Source organism: Dromiciops gliroides, chromosome 4 (genome assembly GCF_019393635.1).
Source record: "Dromiciops gliroides isolate mDroGli1 chromosome 4, mDroGli1.pri, whole genome shotgun sequence".
In the NCBI taxonomy this organism is placed as follows: Eukaryota; Metazoa; Chordata; class Mammalia; order Microbiotheria; family Microbiotheriidae; genus Dromiciops; species Dromiciops gliroides.
The window spans coordinates 119,234,600-119,257,975 of record NC_057864.1 but is presented as its reverse complement, the minus strand read 5'-3'; the positions used below and the strand labels follow the sequence as shown (position 1 = coordinate 119,257,975).

Below are 23,376 nucleotides of genomic sequence, written 5' to 3'. Positions count from 1 at the left end.
ATACTAATCTAGTAGTTCTAAAGTTTGTGTGGCACTGGAATCAGATTGGCCTATGACATATACCGTACTGGGTACACCTGACCTTTCAGTACCACACACAGTTCTCTGAGACCATAAGTGACAAAACAGTTGCAAATTGCATCAATGGAAATAGTTTCAATATGTGAAATTCTCTACTTACTTCAATTAGATCACAGGTATAGATAAAAAGAAATATATAAACAATATTGTCAAAAATTAAATAAAGTTAATGTGGCATGATCTGCTCTTAATAAAGCCACGTTAGATACCTATTAGCAAGGGTTCCTTTAAATGACACTCCCTAAATATTCTTTTCTTAACATGTACAAGGATTTTTTTAGGAATCAAGTGTTGATATATAATCTATACACTCCACTTTTTTGTAGCAGGGAAATATTTCTCTTTCTCCAAACCTTCAATACCATCCATTCCCATTGAACTCTCAAGAAACATGGACTGTGGCTCAAAAATCATGTCTACCAGTTCTTTGAATTTTAGAAGATACAGTTCAGCTAGTCCTATTGACTAACTTCATCAAAGGAAAACTAGGAATTCTTTTAAAATATCTACTTATCTAGAGTATAAATAGAAATAGCCATTTACATTTTGTTCTTCCAGTCCACAGATCATTTTCCTTGGCAGAGAAAATAATTAAAATAAGAATTGAGTACTCCTGTCCTTCTCTCTGGTAGTCCCTAATTATCATCAATTCTGAGCAGAATTCTTTCTTTGGTCCTCCTCTTTTCCAAACACTTTTTTTAATATCCTCTCCTTTGTTGTTTTCAAGTTTTCATCACCAATTTCAGCTCATTCCAAGTTTTAGCATTCTGAATATTATTCTGACAGGAACACACCATATTATTGTATTCATACTCTGTTATCTTTCTGTGCTTCCATATTCTGTATAACTTTTAAAAATCTCTTAGCTGGTGAGTGTCATTTGCATCTATATCAATCACTTTTAGACAACTTCTTTTCCTCTTCATTGTATTGCTTTTCTTTAAGTCTTCAGAATTTGATTCCCAAGGATGTTCTATTCTGCTTAAGTTGAGTTCCCTTTCCAAATTTTAGTTTGTTAGATCCTACTTCTCCTTTAACTGAACACTTTGAAATCAGATCCCTCAAAATCTAGGGTATATGACAAATAAACCCCAGCTTCTCTCTCTTCAAACAATTTTTTTTCAAAAATTGTAAAATGAAGTAATAATATCTTGCAGGTTCTCATTATCACTATTTCAGTCACTAGTTCTTCCTTGTTGGTGAGAATTCAATCTAGAATAGAATTTCCTCTTGTTGGTGGTTCTATCATTTGGAAGTAAGACACTATCATTAAGAGACCTATTTGTGGGGCTAGAGCCAAGATGGTGGAAGAAAGGCAGTGACTTCCCTAAGCACTCCCCAAGACCCCTCCAAATACCCTCAAATAATGCCATAAGACAATTCATGGAAAAAATAATTGAAGCAAGTTTGATAGGCCTCAATTCTCAAACACATGGAGAGCTGAGTCAAATTTGTTAAAATAAGAGCCATTCCCTAATTGATAGATCATCAAAGACATGAAGTTTTCACATGAAATAATCAAAGCTACCTATAGTCATATGAAAAAAATGCTCTAACTCACTATTGATTAGAGAAATTCAGATCAAAACAATTCTAGGAACTACCTCATACCTATTGGATTGGATAATAGGACAGCAGAAGAAAATGACAAATGTTGTAGGGAATATGGGGAAAATGGGACAGTAATACAGTCTGCTTAAGTTGTAAACTGATTCAAACTTTTTTTTTTTTTGCGGGGAAATGAGGGTTAAGTGACTTGCCCAGGGTCACACAGCTAGTAAGTGTCAAGTGTCTGAGGCTGGCTTTGAACTCAGGTGCTCCTGAATCCAGGGTTGGTGCTTTAGGTACCACCTAGCTGCCCCAATTCAAACATTCTGTAGAGCAATTTGGGACTATGGCCAAAGGGCTATAAAACCACACATACTCTTTGACCTAGTAATACCACTACTAGGTTGGTATCCAAAAAGAGTTTGAAAAAAACACAGTGAATTCAAAATTAGGGAGATGCCCATCAACTAGGGAATGGCTGAACAAATTCTGGGAAGAGATTATGATGGAACCCTATTGTGCTGTAAGAAATGATAAGCAGGACACTATCAGAAAAACCTGGACTTATATGAGCTGATGCAAAGTAAAACGAACTATATACAAAATAACAGCAATATCATAAGATGATCTACTGTGAATGACTTAGTTATTTTCAGCAATACAATGTTCCAAGACAACTCTGAAGGACTTATGAAAAATGTAATCCATCTACAGAGAAAGAACTGATGGTATCTGAATACATATTAAAGCATAATTTTTTGTTAGGTTCTTTTTCTAAAGTTTTTTGTCTTTTTTCCCCCTACAACCTGACTAATGTGGAAATGTTTTGCATGACTACACATGTATAACTTATATTGAAATGCTTGTTTTCTTAAGGGGTGGGGTGGGGAGGGAGAAAGAGAATTTGGAACACAAAGTTTTAAAAAACTGATGTTAAAATTTGTTTTTACATGTATTTTGGAAAAACTTTAAATTAAAGAGTTAACAAGTAAAATTTAAAAAAAATAAAAGAAACCTATTTGTACAAAAATATTTATAGTAGCTCTTTTTGTGGTGGCTAAGAATTAGAAATCAAAGGAATGTCCATTAATTGGGGAATGGCTGAATAAACTGTGGTCTATGATCAGAATGGAATATTATTGTGCTATAAGAAATAACAAGCAGAAATATTTCAGAAAGGCCTGGAAAACCTTATATGAACTGATGTATAGTGAAATGAGCAGAACCAAGAGAGCATTGTGCCCAGTGACAGGAATATTATTTGATGAAGAACTGTGAATGACTTAACTATTATCTCCAATACAATGACCCAAGACAATCCCAAAGGACTAATGATGAAGCATACTATCCACCTCCAAAGAAAGAACTGATATTGATTGAACAAAGAATGAAGCATGCTAACTTCACTTCACTAATTTCTTTCATTTTTTTATTTGAGTTTTCTTATACAAAATGACCAATACAGTAATGTTTTACATAACCATACATGTATTTGATTGCCTACTGCCTCAGGAGGGGAAAGGGAAGGGAGGGAAGGAGGAATAGAATTTGGAACTTGAAACTTTAAATAAAAAAGGAGACTGGGAAAGAGCAATTAGATCAGCAAGAGAATCAAGAGATAACAGGTGGCAGTTAGATGGCACAGTGAAAAAAAGGCCTGAACCTTGGGCCTGGACTCAGGAGGAGCTTAGTTCAAATCTAGCCTCAGAGACTTCTTAGCTTTGTAATCCTGGGTATGTCACTTAACTTCTGTTTGCCTCAGTTTTCTCAGCTGTAAAAATGGGGATCATAATAGGACTTCTATTACAGAGCTGTTGTGAGAATCAAATGAGATTTTTGAAAAGCTCCTAGCACAGTACCTATACATAATAGGCATTTACTGAATGTTCCTTTCCCCAATAAAAACCTAGAAAGGAGAGAATAGGCAGGAGGAGAGGGTAGTTTAGTTAACAGTGTCTAATACATCAGAAAAGTCAAGAAAGAATTGAGGACTGAAAAAAGATCATCGAATTTGATTTTGGAAGCAGCAGTTTTAGTTGAGCAATGAGGTCAGACACCAGATTGCAAAGTGGGCAGATGGTAAAAACAAAGTGTAAATCTTTCACTCTCCACCTAGTATTTGGTTAAAAAAACAGAGAAATAAAGGATGATAGCTTCAAGGGATATAGTATAACCAAGTATGAGGGTGAGAAAGAACTAGGGAAATGTATAGGCAGGAAGGAAGAAGAGATAATGAAATATTAGCTTCCTCAGTCTCTTAAGACATATAAAGGAGAAGATGGTGGAGGAAAAGCTGTGACCCCTGGTGGTTCTGACACAAACCATCCACTTACGTTCAAAATAATGCCATAAGACAATTCTTGGAGCAGCAGAACCAAGAAAAGAACAGAGGGAAACCATTTTCCAGCCAAAGATTTCTTTAAAGGGTGACAGGGAAGGTCTGTGGAACTAGCTGAGAGAGGAGTGAAGTGCATGGTGCAGATCCAGCCCCAGGCAGGCCGTGCCTCTAGAGCCTCAGAAACATCAGCATCAGTGGCTACTTCTGAAACTCAGCTCACAGACCAGTGAGGGGATCCAGTGGTTGGCCAGGGGGAACAGCTGCAGTCTCTGCTGGAGCTAAAGCAGAGTGCCCATATTCTGAACAAGTAAGCAGGCTCGAGTGTCAGCAGCCCAGTGGGCGAAAGGCACAGGCACACCAAGCTTCTGACCATAGAAAATCAGGTTTCAATCAAATTTCTGCTTCTGGGTAAAAGAGTAAGTGGGCAACATAAAGTCCAGTGGTGGAGCCAAGAGAAAAGGCAGTAAAACCTCAGATTTCCTGACACAATTATTCCAAAAAAGCCTCCAAACACAGCCAGAAAACAACGCCTGGAGCAGCAGAACCCACAAAAAGACGGCTGAGATTATTTTACAGCCAAAGGCATCTTGGAAGTTCAAAGAGACTAGACCCGCAATCCCGCCAACCCAGACCAAGCCCCAGGCAGACTGTGCCTGAGAAACTTACCCCCAGCCTCTGAATCAGCTGCAGTAGTGGCGTCTTCTGGAACTAAACTCACAATCTGATGAGAGGGCTGAACAGCTGGCTGTGGGGGAATCTACACGGGTATATGCAGGAGCTAAGGGGGGATTTGGATGTCCTACCCTAGTGGGGAACCAGGAAGAAACCTTGAGCAGTGGCAGCCCAGGTCAGGGAGGGGTGCAGGCTCATCAGAGCTAGCAACCATGGCACATAAAGTTTTGCTGCCCGGTTGATTGGCAAGTTGCCTGGAATTAGCTACAGACCAGAGAAAGGGCCAGGTGAGTGAAGAAACTGCCCCTCATTCAATCATAACACCTGGGACCCCTGAAGCTTGGGACAGTATATCCTGGAAGCAGGACCCTACACTGAGAAGGAGTTAAAAATCAAGTGAAAGATGAGCAGGATGAGTAGGCAGAGAAAGTTGTGAACCATAGATAGCTTCTTTAGTGACAAGGAAGACTGAGGTGCACCCTTAAAAGAGGACAGCAACATCAGGGCCCTTACATATAAAGCTTCCAAGAAAAATATGAATTGATCTCAGGCCATAGAGGGACTCAAAAAGGACTTTGAAGATAAAGTCAGAGAGTTAGAGAAAAAAAGGAAAGAGAAATGAGGGTGATGCAGGAAAGACATGAGAAGAAAATCAACAGCTTGAAAAGCCAAATGGAAAAGCTCTCTGACAAAAATAATTGCATAAGAATTTGGATTGAACAAATGGAAGCTAGTGACTTTATGAGAAACCAAGACACAATAAAGCAAATCCAAGTGAATAAAAAAATAGAGGGCAATGTGAAATATCTTCGTGGAAAAACTGCTGACCTGGAAAATACATCCAGGAGAGAAATAATTTGAAAATTATTGGACTAGCTGAAAATCATGACCAGAAAATAAACTTAGACATCATCTTCCAAGAAATTGTCAGGGAAAATTGCCCTGATATTCTAGAAGCAGAAGATAAAATAGAAATTGGAAGAATCCACCTATCACCTCCTGAAAGAGATCCCAAAAGGAAAACTTCCAGGAATATTATAGCCAAATTCCAGAGCTCCCAGGTCCAGGAGAAAATATTGCAAGCAGCCAGAAAGAAGCAATTCAAATACTGTGGAGTCACAGTAAGGATAGCACAGGATATAGCATCTTCTACATTAAAGGAGCAGAGGGCATGGAATATTATATTCTTGAGGGCAAAGGAATTGGGTTTACAGCCAAAAATCATCTACCCAGCAAAAATGAGTATAATCTTTCAGGGGGAAAAAATGGGACTTCAGTGAAAAAGAGGACTTTCAGGTATTCATGATGAAAAGACCTGAACTGAATAGAAAATTTGACTTTCAAATGCAAGACCCTAGAGAAGCATAAAAAGATAAACAGGAAAAAGCAATCATGAAAGATGTTAAAAGGTTAAACTTTACATTCCTACATGGAAAGATGATATGCCTAAATCATAAGAGCCTTGTGAGTATTAGGACAGATGATAGGAATAAATGTAGACAGAGGGCAGAGGTTGGAATTGATTATGCAAGGATGATACCTGTAAAGCATTTTTTTTTTGTTTCTCTTATTTTGGGGGCGGGGCGCGATCAGTCAGGGTTAATGAGTGTCTTGTATCCGTGATCCAAATTTGGGCTTGGGTCCTCCTGGGTCCAGGATTGGTGCTTTGTCCACTGTGTCACCTAGCTGCCTCATGATGACACCTTTGGGGTAAAATTGAGGAAGGAGAGGAATACACTGAGGAAGGGGATAGGGAAGTGGCATAATGGGGTGAAAGTCAAAACTCCTACTTCCAAAGCTTCCAAGAAAAATTGGTCTCAGACCATAGAGGTGCTCAAAAAGGTCTTTGGAAATAAAGTAAGAGAGGTAGAGGGAAAAGTTAGAGAGGTAGAAGAAAAAATGGAAAGAGAAATGAGAGTGATGCAGGGGGGTCATGCAAAAAAAAGTCAACAGCTCGAAAAGCCAAATTGGCCAAATGGAAAAGGAGATATAGAAGCTCTCTGAAGAAAATCATTGCTTAAGAATTAGAATAGAGCAAATAGAAGCTAATGACTTTATGAGAAATAAAGATACAATAAAGCATCCAAATGAATAAAAAAAATGGAGGGCAATGTGACATATCTCCTTGGAAAAACAGCTGACCTGGAAAATAGATCCAGGAAAGAGAATTTGAAAATCATTGGACTACCTGAAAACCATGACCAAAAAAATGAGCTTAGACATCATCTTCCAAGAAATTGTCAGGGAAAATTACCCTGATATTCTAGAAGCAGAAGGCAAAATAGAAATTGAAAAATTCCACTGATCACCTCCTGAGAGAGATCCCAAAAGGAAAACTTCCAGGAATATTATGACCAAATTCCAGAGATCCCAGGTCAGGGAGAAAATATTTCGAGCAGCTATAAAAAAGGAATTCAAATACTGTGTAGCCACAGTCAGGATATCATAAGATCTAGCATCTTCTACATTAAAGGAGTGGAGGGTACGGAATATGATATTCTGGAGGGCAAAGGAACTGGCACTACAGCCAAAAATCACCTATCCAGCAAAACAGATTATAATCTTTCAGGGGGAAAAATGGGACTTTAATGAAAAAGAGGACTTTCAGGTATTCATGATGAAAAGACCTGAACTGAATAGAAAATGTGGCTTTCAAATGCAAGACCCTAGAGAAGCATAAAAAGATAAACAGGAAAAAGAAATCATGAAAGATGTTAAAAGGTTAAACTGTTTACATTCCTACATGGGAAGATGATATGTCTAAATCATAAGAGCCTTGTGAGTATTAGGGCAGATGATAGGAATAAATTTAGACAGAGGGCAGAGGTGGGAATTAATTATGATGGGATGATATCTGTAAAGCATTTATTTTTTGTTTATCCTTGTCTTTTGTGGGGCAGGCAGGGTGGGGTGGCTTATGTCTGGGGCCGGATTTAGGCTAGGGGCCTCCTGGGTCCAGAGCTGGTGCTTTGTCCACTATGTCACCTAGCTGACTCATGATGACATCTTTAAAATTAAATTAAGGGGTAAGAGGAATGCACTGGAAGAAAGGTAAAGGGAGAGGTGGAATGTGGTAAAGTAGCTCACATAAAAGAAACCAGAAAAAGCTTATGGAGTGGAGGGAAAGATGGGGAAGGAGTCGGGGAGTGAGTGAGCCTTATTCTCATCAAAATTGGTTCAAAGAGGGAATGACATGCACACTCACATGGGTATAATAATATATTTTGCCCTGAGGGAAAGTTGAAGGGGAAGGGGATAAGGGAAGAGAGGCAAAGGAAGGGAGGGCAGATTGAGGGAGGGGGCATTAAAAGGCAAAACACTTTTGAGGAGTGATAGGGTGAAAGAAAATAGAAAAGAGAGTAAATATCAAGGGGAGGGAATAGGATAGAGGGTAATACAGTTAGCAATAGTAATTGTGAAAGAAATGATAAGCAGGATTCTATCAGAAGGACCTATGAAAAATGCAAACTATCAATAGAGAAAGAACTGATGGTAACTGAATACAGATTGAAGTATAATTTTATTTGTCAGTTCCTCTTTCTAAAGACATTTTGCCTGTTTTATTTCACAACCTGACTAATGTGAAGATGTTTTGCATGACTACACATGTATAACTTATATTGAATTGCTTGATTTCTTAGGGAGGCATGAGGAGGGAGGGAGAAAGAAAAAATGAAACAGCTTTAAAAAATCAATGTGAAAAAAAAATTGTTTTTTTTACATGTAACTTGGGGAAAATTCTAAATAAATTTTAAAAAAAGACACATAAAGCAATCAGAATTGTTAAGGTTTAGACTGATCAAATCTGGGTTAATTTCTGAGTCAAGGACACGTTAAGGAAGAGGTACCACTAGGTATATAAGATCTTATGTGAGTGCCAAAACATGCTGGAAATCTCTTGAACCTCTTTATCTGTTTAAAATGTGAGTGTCTTACCCTCAATATCTCTAACTACATAATTCTCTTTCTGATCTTGACTCAGTGACCTGGCCAATATGAGGTAATAGAAAAATAAGTACTGGATCAGGCATCAAGGAATTTGCACATTTCCCATTTTACAGGTGTAGGAAAGAGAAACTGTGAGTTGCACATAGATCTTTTGGTGGTAGAACTAGACATTAAAAATGCCAACTGCAAATTTCAATGAATCCAATAACTTTATTCCAGTAACTTTGATTTTGTTTTGTGTTTAGATTTAAAACTGGTAACCTGACCTTGATTCCTGCATTCTTGCTTTCCTTTCTGATTAACCAGACTAAAGCTGCTCAGAGAGAAGTGCTTGAGCCCTTTTCCTGTCAGAGACTTTGTTGTTGTCAATTACTTATTACTTTGTACTGCTAAAAATCAGTGCCATAACCTGCAAGTCACAGGATAACTGTGATGAGGGCAAAATCAAAGGGAAAAAAGTTACAACTTATTAAATAAGATTGACATATTAAATTAATTCAAGGACCTAGCCCTTTATCAATATTGAAGCCTCTAATTGTGGTAAAATTGAAAGTCACTCTGAGCAGTCAATTAAATGAATGACCTGCTTCTAGAAGTGATTCTCTAAAAATGGGGCTATTTCTGGGACAAATTATAGTTGGGCAAATGAAGATGATTAAGTGAATAGGAATCATCAAACAATGGTATGAGAGATTTAAGAAGGGAAACATCATTTTTGGTTGGGGAGAAGACAACCAGGAAAGGCATCACATATTCACAGAATTCATTGTTAAAAGGGACTTCAGGGGGAGCTAGGTGGTGCAGTGGATATAGCACCAGCCCTGGAGTCAGGAGACCTAAGTTCAAATCTGGTCTCAGACACTTAACACTTATTAGCTGTGTGACCCTAGGCAAGTCACTAAAACCCAAGTTCCTCACCAAAAAAAAAAAAAAAAAAAGGACTTCAGAGGTTATCTAACCAGACCCATACTGTAATAGGAATTCTACCATGCTACCACAGATAAATATATGTTTAGCCTTTGCTGGAAGATGTCTCATTCATCACCGTCTAAGGCAGCTCATTCCACTTTCAGACAATTCAAAAACAAATTTAATTCTTTTTCCATATGTCAGCCCTTTCAAATGTCTGAAATGACAGTGGGTGCATTATCATTCTCTTCCCCACTCCAACCCTAACTAGGAACCAATATTTTCCTATGGCTAGATATCACCAATTCCTTAAACTGAATCATATGGCAAGGCCTTTAGTCATGTTACCATCCAAATCAGCCTTCTTTAGGTGGCCACAAACTTATCAATGTCATTACAAACATGGGGTACCCAGAAATGAACACAAGACTCAAGATGTGTAGCACAGAGAAACATATCTCCAGCCCTTTTCTCAAATAGGGAAACTGACCTACATTTGTGTCCACATGGGGATTAGTTGGTAGTGACAGAATCACAAACATAGAGCACTCTTTGTAGGTCAATGGAAAATCCTTCTTTGGTCTACATACTTACTAGAACTAGGCTTCACAGTGTTTTCTGGCTCTTTTTATTATCTCTTGTAGTCAATTACCCTGGCTAATTGTTAGTCTATTCCCTGCACCACAGGTTTTGATTGTTAGGAACTACTTAGAAAGGAACTCTATTATGGACATTTCTTTCTTTTTCTGGGGGCTTTCTTTGACTTTTCTTTTGGATCAGATAGATACATGCTATCAAACTAAACTTCATTTGATTTGCAAAGAAGTAGATTCCCTCACCAAAACTTAATGTGAATGTTAAGTGCCTTCAACTATTGTCTGCAAGAAATGTTTATGTAGAAATACAACTTACAGTCACTTCTCACTTCTTCCTTTCTCTTCTCTTCTCTCACCACTTGCCAAACTTCAGATACTTTCTACCCCTGTCTTATCTCTTCACTGTCTCATAGAGAAGGTGGCACCTGAGCTGAGCCTTGAAGGAAGAGATGGATTTCAACAGTCAGAGATGAGGTGTAAGTCCATTTCAGGCAAAGGGCATAGTATCCATGAGAAGTGGCCAAAGAAAATTGGATGAGTAGTCCACTTTGATTAGAAAGTCAAATGTGTGGAGAGAGAAGTGTGAAATATGTCTGGGCTGAAGGTACATTTGGAAATAATCAGGCTAAAATAATGGTTGAAGCTGGAATAGCTAAATTCTAATTGGAGATTACACTTATTCCAGTGATGTATGTATTCTCTTCATACCCTCAGATCCTTTTCACTTCTTACTGATATTTTCTCATGAAGCCTCTATAGAGAATTAACCCAATTCACTACAGTTTACTCCTGTTTTCTTAGCATTTTGGTCATACCAATGTGCTATTCGGACTATTCTTTTATTGTCTCTCAATCCTACTACATTATTGGCCTAACTGTTTTTTGTAATAATGTCTTTTATAAGGGGCGGCTAGATAGCACAGTGGATAAAGCACCGGCCCTGGATTCAGGAGGACCTGAGTTCAAATTCGGCCTCAGCCACTTGACACTTACTAGCTGTGTGACCCTGGGCAAGTCACTTAACCCCCATTGCCCCGCAAAAACAAAACAAAACAAAACAAAACAAAACAAATAATGTCTTTTATCAAAGCATCCCTGAAAACATGGTACCCCAAGTATGAGTTTTTCCAATGTTCTTTGTGTTCTTTGTAAAGAATCTCCCCATCAAAAGGGAATCCTTTGTTTAGACTTTGTGCAGTACATTTTTCATGACACCAGGGAACATCTTCAGTGAAATATATATTTCATTGAGAGCTTCAGAAATATGTCTTTAACTCTGTTTTTCAACACTTTTGTCAATAACTTGGATGCAGGCATAAATTACATGCTTAACCAATTTACAAATGACATCAGGCTGAAGAGAGCAGGCACAGTGACTAAGAGAATCAAGATCCAAAAAGGACCTGTCAAGGTAAAACAATAGGCTGAATCTTATAAGATTAAATTTAGTTTGGGTAAATGTAAAGTTTTATATTTGGGTTTTCAAATGTCAACTTTGCAAATATCAGATTGGGGAAGTACAAGTAGGCAACAGTTTTGTTTTTTTAATACATTGGGCATTTTAGTGAACTTCAAATTCTATATTATCCAACAGTTTGACATAGCCAAAATTTTTTAAAAAATCAACCCTTAAACTTAAGCATAGAATTTAAAATTTACAATGTAATAGTCAACTTGTACTCCACCTGGTCAGAAAATGTCAAAAGGATTGTGTTCAATTATGGATGAAACATCTTTGAAACGTCCTTGACAATCTAGGGTGGGTACAGAGAAGAGTTACCAAGAAAGTGGGGGGAGTGTACACTATGCCATATGAGGGTCCATTGAAGGAAGTGGTCATATGTAGCCTGGAGAAGAGAAGATGAAGAGGTCATGATAAATATTGTTAAGCATTTGAAGGCCTGACATTTGAAAGAGGAATTAGACTTATAGCATTGGATACAAGTAACACTAAGGGAAATTGCACCTGAATATAAGAATTCTTCTAACAAGTGGAGCTCTTCCAGAGAGGACCTGCTGCCTCATAAGCTGCTTATGGAGGTCATAAAGGAAAATGCTTAGGAATTGTGTAGAAGGGCTTCATGTTTTAGGTAAGGCTTAGGCAGATGACCTTTAAAGTTCTTTCTGTATCTGAGATTCTGTGATTCTGATAGTTCTACTTTTTCACTTTTTAGAAACTTATTGAGAAAATATTTAAGGAGGATTTAAAAATGATACAAGAACTCCAAAGAAATTACAATGGGTAAACCTCTTTCCCCTTAAGTTCCAGTTTCTTTCATTTAAAATCCTTTATCATTTATGGAGGACTAATTACTCTACTATAAATTATAGAAAGGTATGTGGATCATTATAGTCATTTAATGGAAGAAAAACCCAAACCAATACTTAAGCAAAATGACTAGGTGAATCCTTCAAATTGGTGATAAGAGCAGGATTAAATTAGTGTCATTTTTTACCCCTTGTTGTCTCTTACCCCATCTACCCAATCGGTAGCTAAGTCTTGGTCTCCCTGCCTCAAATCTTTCCTTCTTCCAATCCATTCTTCTCATAGATATAAAAGCAATTTTTTTCCTAAAGCACAGGTCCAAGCATATCACTCATCCACCCAAAACAGTCCAGTCGCTTCTTATTACCTCTAGGATCACTTAAAAACTCCTATGCTTAGCATTTAAATGCCACCACAATCTGTTCCCAGCTTACCTTTCTAACCTTAGAGAGCTTGTCCTAATACCAGTTCAAGTTCAGTGTTTGGATGAAATGAAGTACTTATAAGTCACAGAATAATGAACCAAAGGAGATATATTTTGCCCTAAACTAGCAAGGATATGTAACAAGGATACAGTGGCACTTAGGTTCTCTGGAGGTGCCCCAATCTTCATCTCCATATAGAAATATATCTAGTCAAAAGGACAGGATATGGTAAATCTTGTGGTCTTCAGACATACACCAACTGTGCTTTCTCACAACTCCATGTGAGTCAGGCTTTCTAATGCCCTTAGATGACCAGGAAGCTGTATCAAGGGAGGCAAAAGGCAATCAAGTCCCAGGGATATCTGTTGTTGCAATTGTTCTTATTGCACCACTTTAGGAAATATCCCTTTCTAAATAGTTAATTGTCTAGATAACTAATGTCTATCAATAGACAGTCATAATGGGAATTACATCAGTTGGGGCTCATGAGCTATGCTACACCATTGAAAAAAGATACTCCTAACCCCTCAGTGCCCTGTTGGGAAGCATCTAGAGCCTTGATGGGAGATATAGACATTTTTGCTTTGAGGACCTAGCCTACTACTGTGAGTGGGACTTGAGACAAGCACAGAGTTTAAATGAGCTATACTTTAAAATATAAGTACCACTTTCTACATGAAGCATTTTCTGCTCTCACCAAAATTATGTTGTATTTATTCTAGATATACACATCTCTCCTCACAAAATGTAAGCACTGAAAAAAGTTTGTATCATTTTTGTCTTTAAATGAATGAATTAAAATAATTTATTAAGGATCCACTATATAACAAGCAAGGGGTTTGCATTCTTTTTTTTCCATGAAAGTATTTTATTATTTTCCAGTTACATGTAGAGATAGTTTGCAACATTTTTTTTTTGGTGAGGCAATTCAGGTTAAGTGACTTGCCCAGGGTCACACAGCTAGTAAGTGTTAAGTGTCTGAGGCCGCATTTGAACTCAGGTCCTCCTGACTCCAGAGCTGGTGCTCTATCCCCTGCGCCACCTAGCTGCCCCAACATTTGTTTTTATAAGATTTCTAGTTTCAATTTTTTCTCCCTCCCCCTCCCCAAGACAACTAGCAATATGATATAGGTTATATGTGGACAATCACATTAAACATATTTCTGCATTAGTCATGTTGTGCAAGAAAAATCAGAGCAAAAAGGAAAAACCTCAAAAAAGAAAAACAAAAAAAATTGAGATAGTATGGTTCAATCTGCATCTAGATTCCATAGTTCTTTTTTTTCTTCTGGATTTGGAGAGCATTTTCCATCATGAGTCCTTTGGAACTATCTTGGACCACTGTATTGCTGAGAAGAGTCAAGTTCATCACAGTTGATCAACACACAATGTTGCTGATACTGTGTACAATGTTCAAGGAGTTTGCATTCTAATAAGAAGAGGCAAGGAGGAGACATTTTGGTTTGGAAAGTTACAGAAATGGTGAGTGGAGCTAAGAGGAAATAGATTAGCATCTCCTTTTCAGGAGCTTACAAAGAATTGATGTAATTTGGATAACAGAAATGGAAAGGTGGGGGTGGGGGTGGGCAGAAGGACAGGGAAGCATGAAAGTTGGTAAGGTCCAAAGTAGTGAGTTGAGGCATGGATGGAACTAGTTCTAGACATAGTGGGCAATTATAGTGAGACTCCATCAATAATCATGTCCTAAGGCAAGGAGTCCAAGGAAAAAAAAAGAATATCTTGAATTTTTAAGGAGTCTTTGCCTCTTAGTGCCTATCACAGTACCTGGCACTTAATAAATAAATATATGTTGGTTGGCTGATTTAAATATATAATTCCATTCATTAACTTACTAAGGCATTTTACCTTTTCCTTAAAACCTTGTTTGGCTTGGATGGTATGAATTGGAAAAGAAATGAAAAGCTAAGGAATAGATACTTGTAAAAAGAATTAACAGCATACCATAAGAGGTACAAAACTTTAGCCAAATAGCAGACTTCTTGAAAACTAGAATAGACCATCAAACTTAATAATTCCATGAATAACAAAGTCAAAAGACTGAAAAAGAAGACAATATAAGATATCTCATATAAAAATAACTGCCTAGAAAACACATAAAGAAGAGATAATTTAAGAATGACTAGACTACCTGAAAGCCATGACTAAAAATGAAATCAGGAAAGAATATTGCTAGATCTCTAGGAACCAGAAGGTGAAAATAGAAAGAATCCACCAACATCAGCTGAAAGAAATCCCAAATGAAAACTCCAAGGAACATCATAGGCAAAATTCAGAGCTTTCAGGTCAAAGAAAAAAAGACTTCAAGGAATGAGGAAAAAAGTATTCAAGTACAGAGGAATCATAGTCAGGATCACATAGGATTCAGCAGCTACAACCATGAAGAAGTGAAAAGCATGAAATACAATATTCTAAAAGGCAAAAAAGGCTTATATGCAAGAATGATTCATCTAGAAAAACTAAATATAACATTACAAGAGGAATGGACCTTTAATGAAATGGAGGAGTCCCAACCATTCCTGATGAAAAGACTTCCGTTGAGTAGAAACTTTGAAATAGACATAAAAAAGCAAAGTCAAGTGAGCGATCAGGAAAGGTCTTTATAAAGATAAAGGATTCACATTCGAATGTGAAGAATAATATAAGCATCCCCTAAGAACAGTAATGGCAGCTAGGTAGTGCAGGAGATAGAGTGCTGGGCCAGGAGTCAAGACTCATCTTCTTGAGTTCAAATCTGACCTCAGACACTCAATAGTTGTATGACTCTGGGGTAGTCACTTAACCCTGTTTGCCTCAGTTTCCTCATCTGTAAAATGATTTGGAAAATTTGGAGAAGGAAATGACATATCACTCCAGTATCTCTGCCAAGAAAACCCCAAACGGGGTCACAAAGAATTGGATAAGACAAAAAAATGACTGAACAACAACAAAGCCAGCTGAGTGCCACAGTAGATAAAGTGCTGGGCCTGAAGTCAGGAAAACTCATCTTCCTGAGTTCAAATATGACTTCAGACACTTGTTGCTTGTGTGACTCTGAGCAATTCACTTCACTCTATTTACATCAGTTCTTCATCTATAAATTGAGCTAGAGAAGAAAATGGCAAACCACTCCAGTATCTTTGCCAATAAAACCCCAAATGGGGTCATAAAGAGTCAGACACAACTGAAAAATGAAATAACAAGAGAAGAAGTAAGACCATCAGGGATTACAGAAGAAGTCAAATTAGATGGAAGGCTTGGGAATGATTTTATTGTGTTTTTATGTTATTAAGAAAAAGAGAAGGAAAAGGGGAAAGTATACACTATTGATGAAAAGGGAAGGCATAAGGGGGAGTGTTTTCTCTTAATCAGGAAATGCAGGTGGAAGTCTATACAAATCATAAAGGCGATGAGATAGCTATCAGCTGAACCTCATTTTCATTTGAACCAGACAAAGGAAGTTAGAATATATTAACATAGACACAAAAAGCCTGGTGGAAAAATACATTCAATTCAACCAGGGAAAAGAGGGCTAAAGGAAGAGAGAAAAGGGAGAATAAGAAGAAGGGTAGTTGTTTGTCCTTCATTTTCTTTTTTTCCCCGTTTTTTTTGAGGGGCAATGAGGGTTAAGTGACTTGCCCAGGGTCACACAACTAGTAAGTGTCAAGTATCTCAGGCCAGATTTGAACTCAGGTCCTCCTGAATCCAGAGCTGGTGCTTTATCCACTGTGCCACCTAACTGCCTCTTGTCCTTCATTTTCAAAGAGGACCATGAACATTAGGACAATGTCATGACTTTCAGTAAATTGGATTTAATTGAGGGAAGGCTGTGCAAAGTCACCAACCTAACTTTCTCCTCCAGAGCCATCTGGGTCCAATGGAAAGTATATCAAGATAACTGGAGATGGCTCTGAATGTTTAAGGCAATTGGGGTTAAGTGACTTGCCCAGGATCACACAGCTAGTAAGTGTCTGAGGTGAGATTTGAACTCAAGTCCTCTTGACTCCTGGGCCAGCGCTCTATCCACTTCACCACCTATCTGCCCAGGGAGGGATAATAAGGGATAATAAAACCAACTAATAAAACCATAAGCAAAACCAAACTTAATTCAGAGTTATGGATCATAAAGAAAAATTCAAAAGCAAAGGATGGGAAGGTAAGAACTTCTGACTGGAAGTTGGTTAAAGAAGTGGAAACTGCATCAAGAATACAATATTGAGGGGGCAGCTAGATGGCGCAGTGGTTAAGCACCAGCCCTGGATTCAGGAGTACCTGAGTTCAAATCTGGCCTCAGACACTTGACACTTGCTAGCTGTGTGACCCTGGGCAAGTCACTTAACCCCCGTTGCCTGCAAAAAAAAAAAAAAAAAAAAAAAGAATACAATATTGATATTAAGCACACTCCTATTCCATACATCTATTCTTCTCTGTAAAGAGGAGGTTGAAAACAGAGAGAACAGGTATAAGAAAATAGGTTGGAGGAAAATATTTAAAAGTAAAGGTTATGTTGAACTAAGGTTAGAAGGGGAAAAGTTTATGGGGGAGGGGGCAATCTGCAGCATATTTCTCTGATAGAAGCTTCATTATTAAGTTATAGAAAGAGACGATTCAAATAAAATAAGAGCCGTTTCCCAACTGATAAGTAGTCAGATTGACAGTTCTCGAGGGAAGACATCCAAGTTCTCTAGAGCCATAAAATGAAAAAAAATACTCCATTTATAATTAAAGAAATACAATTTAAATCAACTCTGAGGCTTCACTCAACCTATCATATTGGCAAAGTTGATAAAAAAATGAAAAATGGAAATCTTGGAGAGGCATCTGAAAAATAGGTACATTGATGCACTCCGTAGCTATGAATTGGTACAGTCATTCTGGAAAGCAATTGGGAACTATACCCCAAAGGTTTAGACCCCAAAAAGTCAGTCTCTCTCTGTCTCTGTCTCTCTGTCTCTGTCTCTCTCTGTCTCTGTCTCTCTCTCTCTATATATATGTAAATATATACATAAACATATACACATACATATAGTCACATTTTTTGTGGTGGCAAAAAAAAACCCCAACCCTGGAAACTAAGAGGGGTAGGGATACACATCATTTGAGGAATGTCTGAACAAAGTGCTGTATCAAAATGTAATGAAATGGTATTAGGCTCTAAGAAATGAAGAAAATAATGGTTTCAGAGAAACTTGGGGAAAGATGCAGGGACTGATTCAAAGTGAAGTGAGTAGAATTTGAACAATTTATACTACAACATGAACACTGTATAAACAAATATTATGAAAGAATAAAGAATTTTGATCAACATAATTTTTAATTATGATACCAAAGGACTGATGATGAATGTTACCCTCCCTCCTGACAATGAGATGATGGACTCATATGTAGATGGGAAGGTCAAGGGACAAAGGAATGAGCATTTATACAGCCCCTATTATGTGACAAGCACTGTGCTAAGAGCTTTTTATAGATATTATCTCATATGATCCTCACAACAACTCTGAGTAGTAGCTGCTGTTATTATCCCTATTTTCCATTTGTGGAAGCTGAGGTAAACAGTCATTAAGTAACTTGCTCAGAGATACGCAGCTGAGGCTGTGTACATATACATGTCTGAGGCTGGATTTGATCTCAAGTCTTGCTGATTCCAGGAATAGTGCATTATCTATTGTGCCGCTTGGCTGCCAGAAAGAGACATATTTTTGGACATGGCCAATATAGGAATTTGTTTTGCTTGACTATTCTTTCTTATGAAGATTTTGTTTTTCTCTTTTCTAGGGGTGAGGTAAAAGGGAGAAAAAAATCAAATGCTTGATAATTTTCAAAAATTAATTTTTAAAAGGATAGCTAGAACCTATTTATAAAGGAATATGTTAAAGAAATCTACATTCCAGATGCTAGAGTTGTTGTATGACAACTTTTATGTTAGCTATGAAGCATTAGGATCTTTCCCAAGTAGTACTTCACATAGTTTATTCGTGTGTTCTAAAATCCCCTTGTTATATATGAACACATTTTATTTAGTCATCTGCTTATTTTTATTTTCCTTCTCTGTGCATTTTTATTTCTGTGAAAAGACAATAATTTGGCTTAGATGCAATTAATCAAGAACAAATGAAAAGCAAATTAAAAACTATTGTAATAGAAAATATTAACAAATTGGAAAATTAGTGAAGCAAGCAACTGATTAAAAAATCTTCCAATTATGTGTTGAGAAAAAAAATATTTTTTTAAATTTCTTAAGCCTCTTAGCTGAGTTTAAAGCTAGTTGCTTATCATACAATTCAGCTATCTTAAAGTCCCTTAGGGGAATTAGATGGCTGTGATCTGCTATGTGCCTCAAGGCAAATCTCAAGTATTTCAAGGTTCATTAGGTAAGAAATTTAAACCAATAACATAGAGAACAGTAGAAAATAGAGAAATTGACTCATTTTATTATTTTTGGAATTAAATTAGAGTAAGGAATATCAACTCCAAAACTACCCATATTCTTTCTTTAGGTAAATTTATATAACTATTCAATGTCATATGTAGATTTTCAAGAAGAATGGTATACTCGAAAATTTTGTCAATTTTAAACTATTAATACATAACAGTCAATTATTTACATTCTATTGTATAATTTAAAAGATTATTTAATTTATGCAGTTACCTTCACCATTTCTCGATATTGTTTTCTTCCCATATAACCTCTCCACCATTTCTGTATAATTGTCATCATTTTGTTTAAATACCTGAAATGTTAATCATGAGATTATTTCATTTTTAAAAGTTTTCAATTTTTTTTGGAAAAAACCTCATTCCTAAAATTTTAATTTCCAGAGTATTTGCATAATGTTGACATTAAGAGATGGATGGAGTCATCTCTGTGGTGGAAGCCATTATTTTTTAAAGGTGGGAGGATTTCTTTGCCTTTTCCCAACAGTTATAGCCCCATAAGGCCAGAATGTGGTACTAGTAATGACATAGTATTGGTAATACAGACTTCAAATTCCACTCCACTCTTCAATTCTCCCTACATCCCCTTTCACCATCCAACATGGAGGAAAGAATTGAGACAACCTGTATGTTCACTTAAGATTAATTTCTCTTCCTTTAGGCAAAAGCCCAGTGTATTATATCTTGTGGAGTCAGACCAGATTTTCAAGTAGAGTAGTGGAATAATAAACTCAATTTTAAACCACAAGTACTATAGTCAATTAGTTACACTATATTACCTAATTTAAATGATCATATACATTATATGATATTAACTTCATTTGCCAAATATAAGGTTTTTGAAAGCTTGTTTATAAGTAGAAAATGTCAGTATACATATTTGTCTGTTGACATCTCACCTACAGCACATAATTACAAAGAATACTATAATCAATGTTTCCATCTTTATCCAAATAGCCAGACTATTGGTTTGTCCAACTGAGTTTTCAACTTCTAGAAGTTATTGGATCGTTTTCCTATATGACCTCACCTATTAGTTGTGCAGTTCATCTACTGTCCATCATTCTTGCTATATGACTCATCCAATAGTGACAAACTACCTCTTATAAATCTGCCATTTGTGAATTTCTAGAGTTCCTTGCTTGGTATGTCAAATTAATATACTTAGTTCTCAATATTAATATGTATTATTTTTCTAAGAAGATATTTTAGTTACTCTTCATGACAATTTAAAATGTTTAAAAATCAAATAATTACACAAGTTTCAAAAAAATATACCTTAAATGATATGTCTGAAGTTTCATTGACAAAAATCAATATACCTGATATAAGCACGAACACGACATCCTCGAAACCAGCTCTGTATTTTAACTGCTGCCTTATATTCCTTTTTTCTATATCCATCTACAATCCTGAAAACATTGTTTTAAAAAGTATTTCATTAGTAATTGACATTTTAGTTTTGAAACAAAGTCATTCTATTAAACTTAATCCTTACTTCTAGTAAGATAATTACAATTCAAATGTCATTTTTAATAAAATTAAAACACTAAGTAAAGAGCATTGCACACATCACAAGCTATATTTCAAAATGAACCTCCTTCTAAGAGGTCGTCTGCTTTCAACAGCTTTACTTTTTCATTTTTATAATCACCTTTTTTGAAACTAATTAATTTGTAAATATTTTTATCATGGAATAGAAAGGAATACATATTTTATTATTCTTTTAAGAAACTAATATGGATGTAATTAGGAAAAAATACTTAGCCCCAGATAGCTTGATTTTACTGTTTAATTTCTGCAAACATAATATGAAAGTCATGAATTTCTGCATTTTCCACTCCACTGACCAACTGAGTCAACTATTCTTAAGTAAAATAAATCCATTACATAATGTCAGTCTAAATATAATCCTAAGAAAGGCCACTGAAGTTAAATGAGGGAGAAGGCAATGTTCTGATACTTATAAAGGATATACTTATAATCATATGTTGATTAAAGTTGGAGAGTTTAATTGAGGAAAATCTCTTCTTAATTTTATTCACCTCCAACATACCTACCCAAGCAAGTATTGTAGAACTGTTCCGGGCCCACAACACAGTAAACTAATAAATAATCCCTATGCTCCCCCAAATTAATTCCCCCATCCAAATATATGTCAGGTAATTGATATCCCCATTCAGAGAGATATTCTCCAAGTTTGAGAAGGTAAGAAAGGTCAGAACATTGTAAATCATGCTTAACCCTTCTCCACCTGCTTCTACACACACACACACACACACACACACACACACACACACACACACACACACCGCACATCCCAAAGTTGTTATATTTTTCATCAAAATTATTTTTAATTCTTGTTCTATTTATCTGGTACCTAAGTACCCAACTAGATAAAAAAAATGATTTTATTGGGTGGAAACAAATAAATGCTGTTTCCAAATTTAACTTTTAATCAATACAGAATGAAACAGTCCTATTTTACAAAAAAAAAAAATTGTAAAGCAACCTAGAAGCCTGGATTTTTGATGACTTGTCTCCAGTGGACAAATTTCACTCATAAATTAATGTCCCCAACCCCAAATCCACATTGAGCTAATGATATAGTAATATTTATAGGGTCCTGGAAGTCTTGAGGAAAAAATCCTTTAGATCACTTTTGGTGCATTAAACTATTTTGAGTTAGATTTCTTAGCTTTCAACTTTCATTCATGGCCACAGAGCTCATACCGGAGATGACAGAGAATTTGGCTACATAACTCTTATGCCATGGAGGTCTACTCCTATGTTTCAAATCTACTAGTTATTTTAGCCTAATTGATAACTGGAGTTTGAAAAGGGAGAAGACTGAAATAATGGGAAGAAAGATTCCTTAAGGAATATGGTTCTACTACAGTTTTAAGAGTACTGTAACACATTGCTATTTCAAGATGGCTTCTTTTAGTATTAGTTATTTTCTCAGGCTTCTCATTTTGTCTTTTAAAGGAAATGTGGTTTTTTTAACTAGATATCCTAAAAAATATTCTAAGAAGAAATTGTCCTTTGAGGTTAAGTGATTTAATTTTTAAAATTCATTCCTAATTCAGGAGGATTAAAGAGAATTTTTAAAAATGCTTTAAATTGGATTCAGGAAGCTAGAGGTAAATGACTTGGTGGTGTTTTGTTTTTTTTTTTAAAGAATGCTTTGATAAATACATGTTGCAAAATACAAATATATTTTCAAGGTTAGATAACTCACATTAAACCTGATGGTTTTGCTCTGTAACATAACTTTTAAAGCTATGCTGAGAGCAAGAGCAAGATCAAATAATGGACAGAACTGTAACTCAGTTGGGGTGAGATAATAATTAAAGAATGAAATGACAACAAAAATTTCAATTCTTATTCTTCTGTTTTGTTTACCAAAAAGAATGATCCATGGACTGTGAAGGCTAGAACAAAAGTGGTTAACCAGAAGCTAAAACCAAAATAAATAAGGAATGTAAAGAAAATACCTAACTGTTTTCAATGAATTCAAGTTATTGGGTGCAGACAAACATCATCCCAGGGTACTGAAAAAAAAAATGGTAGATATGAATGACAAAAATTTTTGGAGAATGGGAGTTGAGCCACTGGACCAAAAATGGGCAAATGTTCTAATATTTAAAATATTTTAATATTCAAATAGAGGGTTGGATTCTTCAATCTATATAATGATGAATATTAATTTGATTCCTGACAAAAAATCTGGAAATTATTACAAAGAGTATTGTTTATAAGCTCTTAGAAAATTAGGCAGCAATCACTTAGTATATAAGGAAAAAATTCCTTAAAGAACCACCTATGTTTTGGTAGTTAGTAGGTTCCTGATCACTTGAGTTCTTCAAATTGGGCAATGAATGATTTTCTGGGGATGTGACTAAATTAACTAATCAATAAATAAACATGTATTAAGTACTTACTATAGGCCAGACATTGTGCTAAGCACTGGAGATATTAAAAGAGGCTTTAAAAAAAAAAAGTTCCTGCCCTCCAAGAGGTCACAGTCTAGTGGAGGAGCCAACAAGCAAATATATACAAACAGGCTATGTACAGGATAAATAAGAAATAATAGATTAGCTCTGAGATCCCTCTTAAAGCTGATACTCTATCATTCTATTATTCTTAGTTAATGAA

General features: G+C 36.2%; 1 protein-coding gene across 1 annotated transcript in view; it reads right to left on the bottom strand.

Annotated features, from left to right (window-relative positions):
- Positions 1–23,376, bottom strand: part of SPATA17 (spermatogenesis associated 17) — a 251,839-nt gene that overhangs the window by 198,922 nt on the left and 29,541 nt on the right. Inside the window, exons 2-3 of the mRNA XM_044004567.1 lie at positions 20,541–20,630; positions 19,433–19,514 (exon numbers count right to left, since the gene is read on the bottom strand). Of these exons, the coding sequence (XP_043860502.1) occupies positions 19,433–19,514; positions 20,541–20,630 (172 nt within the window). The remainder of the gene's footprint in view (positions 1–19,432; positions 19,515–20,540; positions 20,631–23,376) is intronic.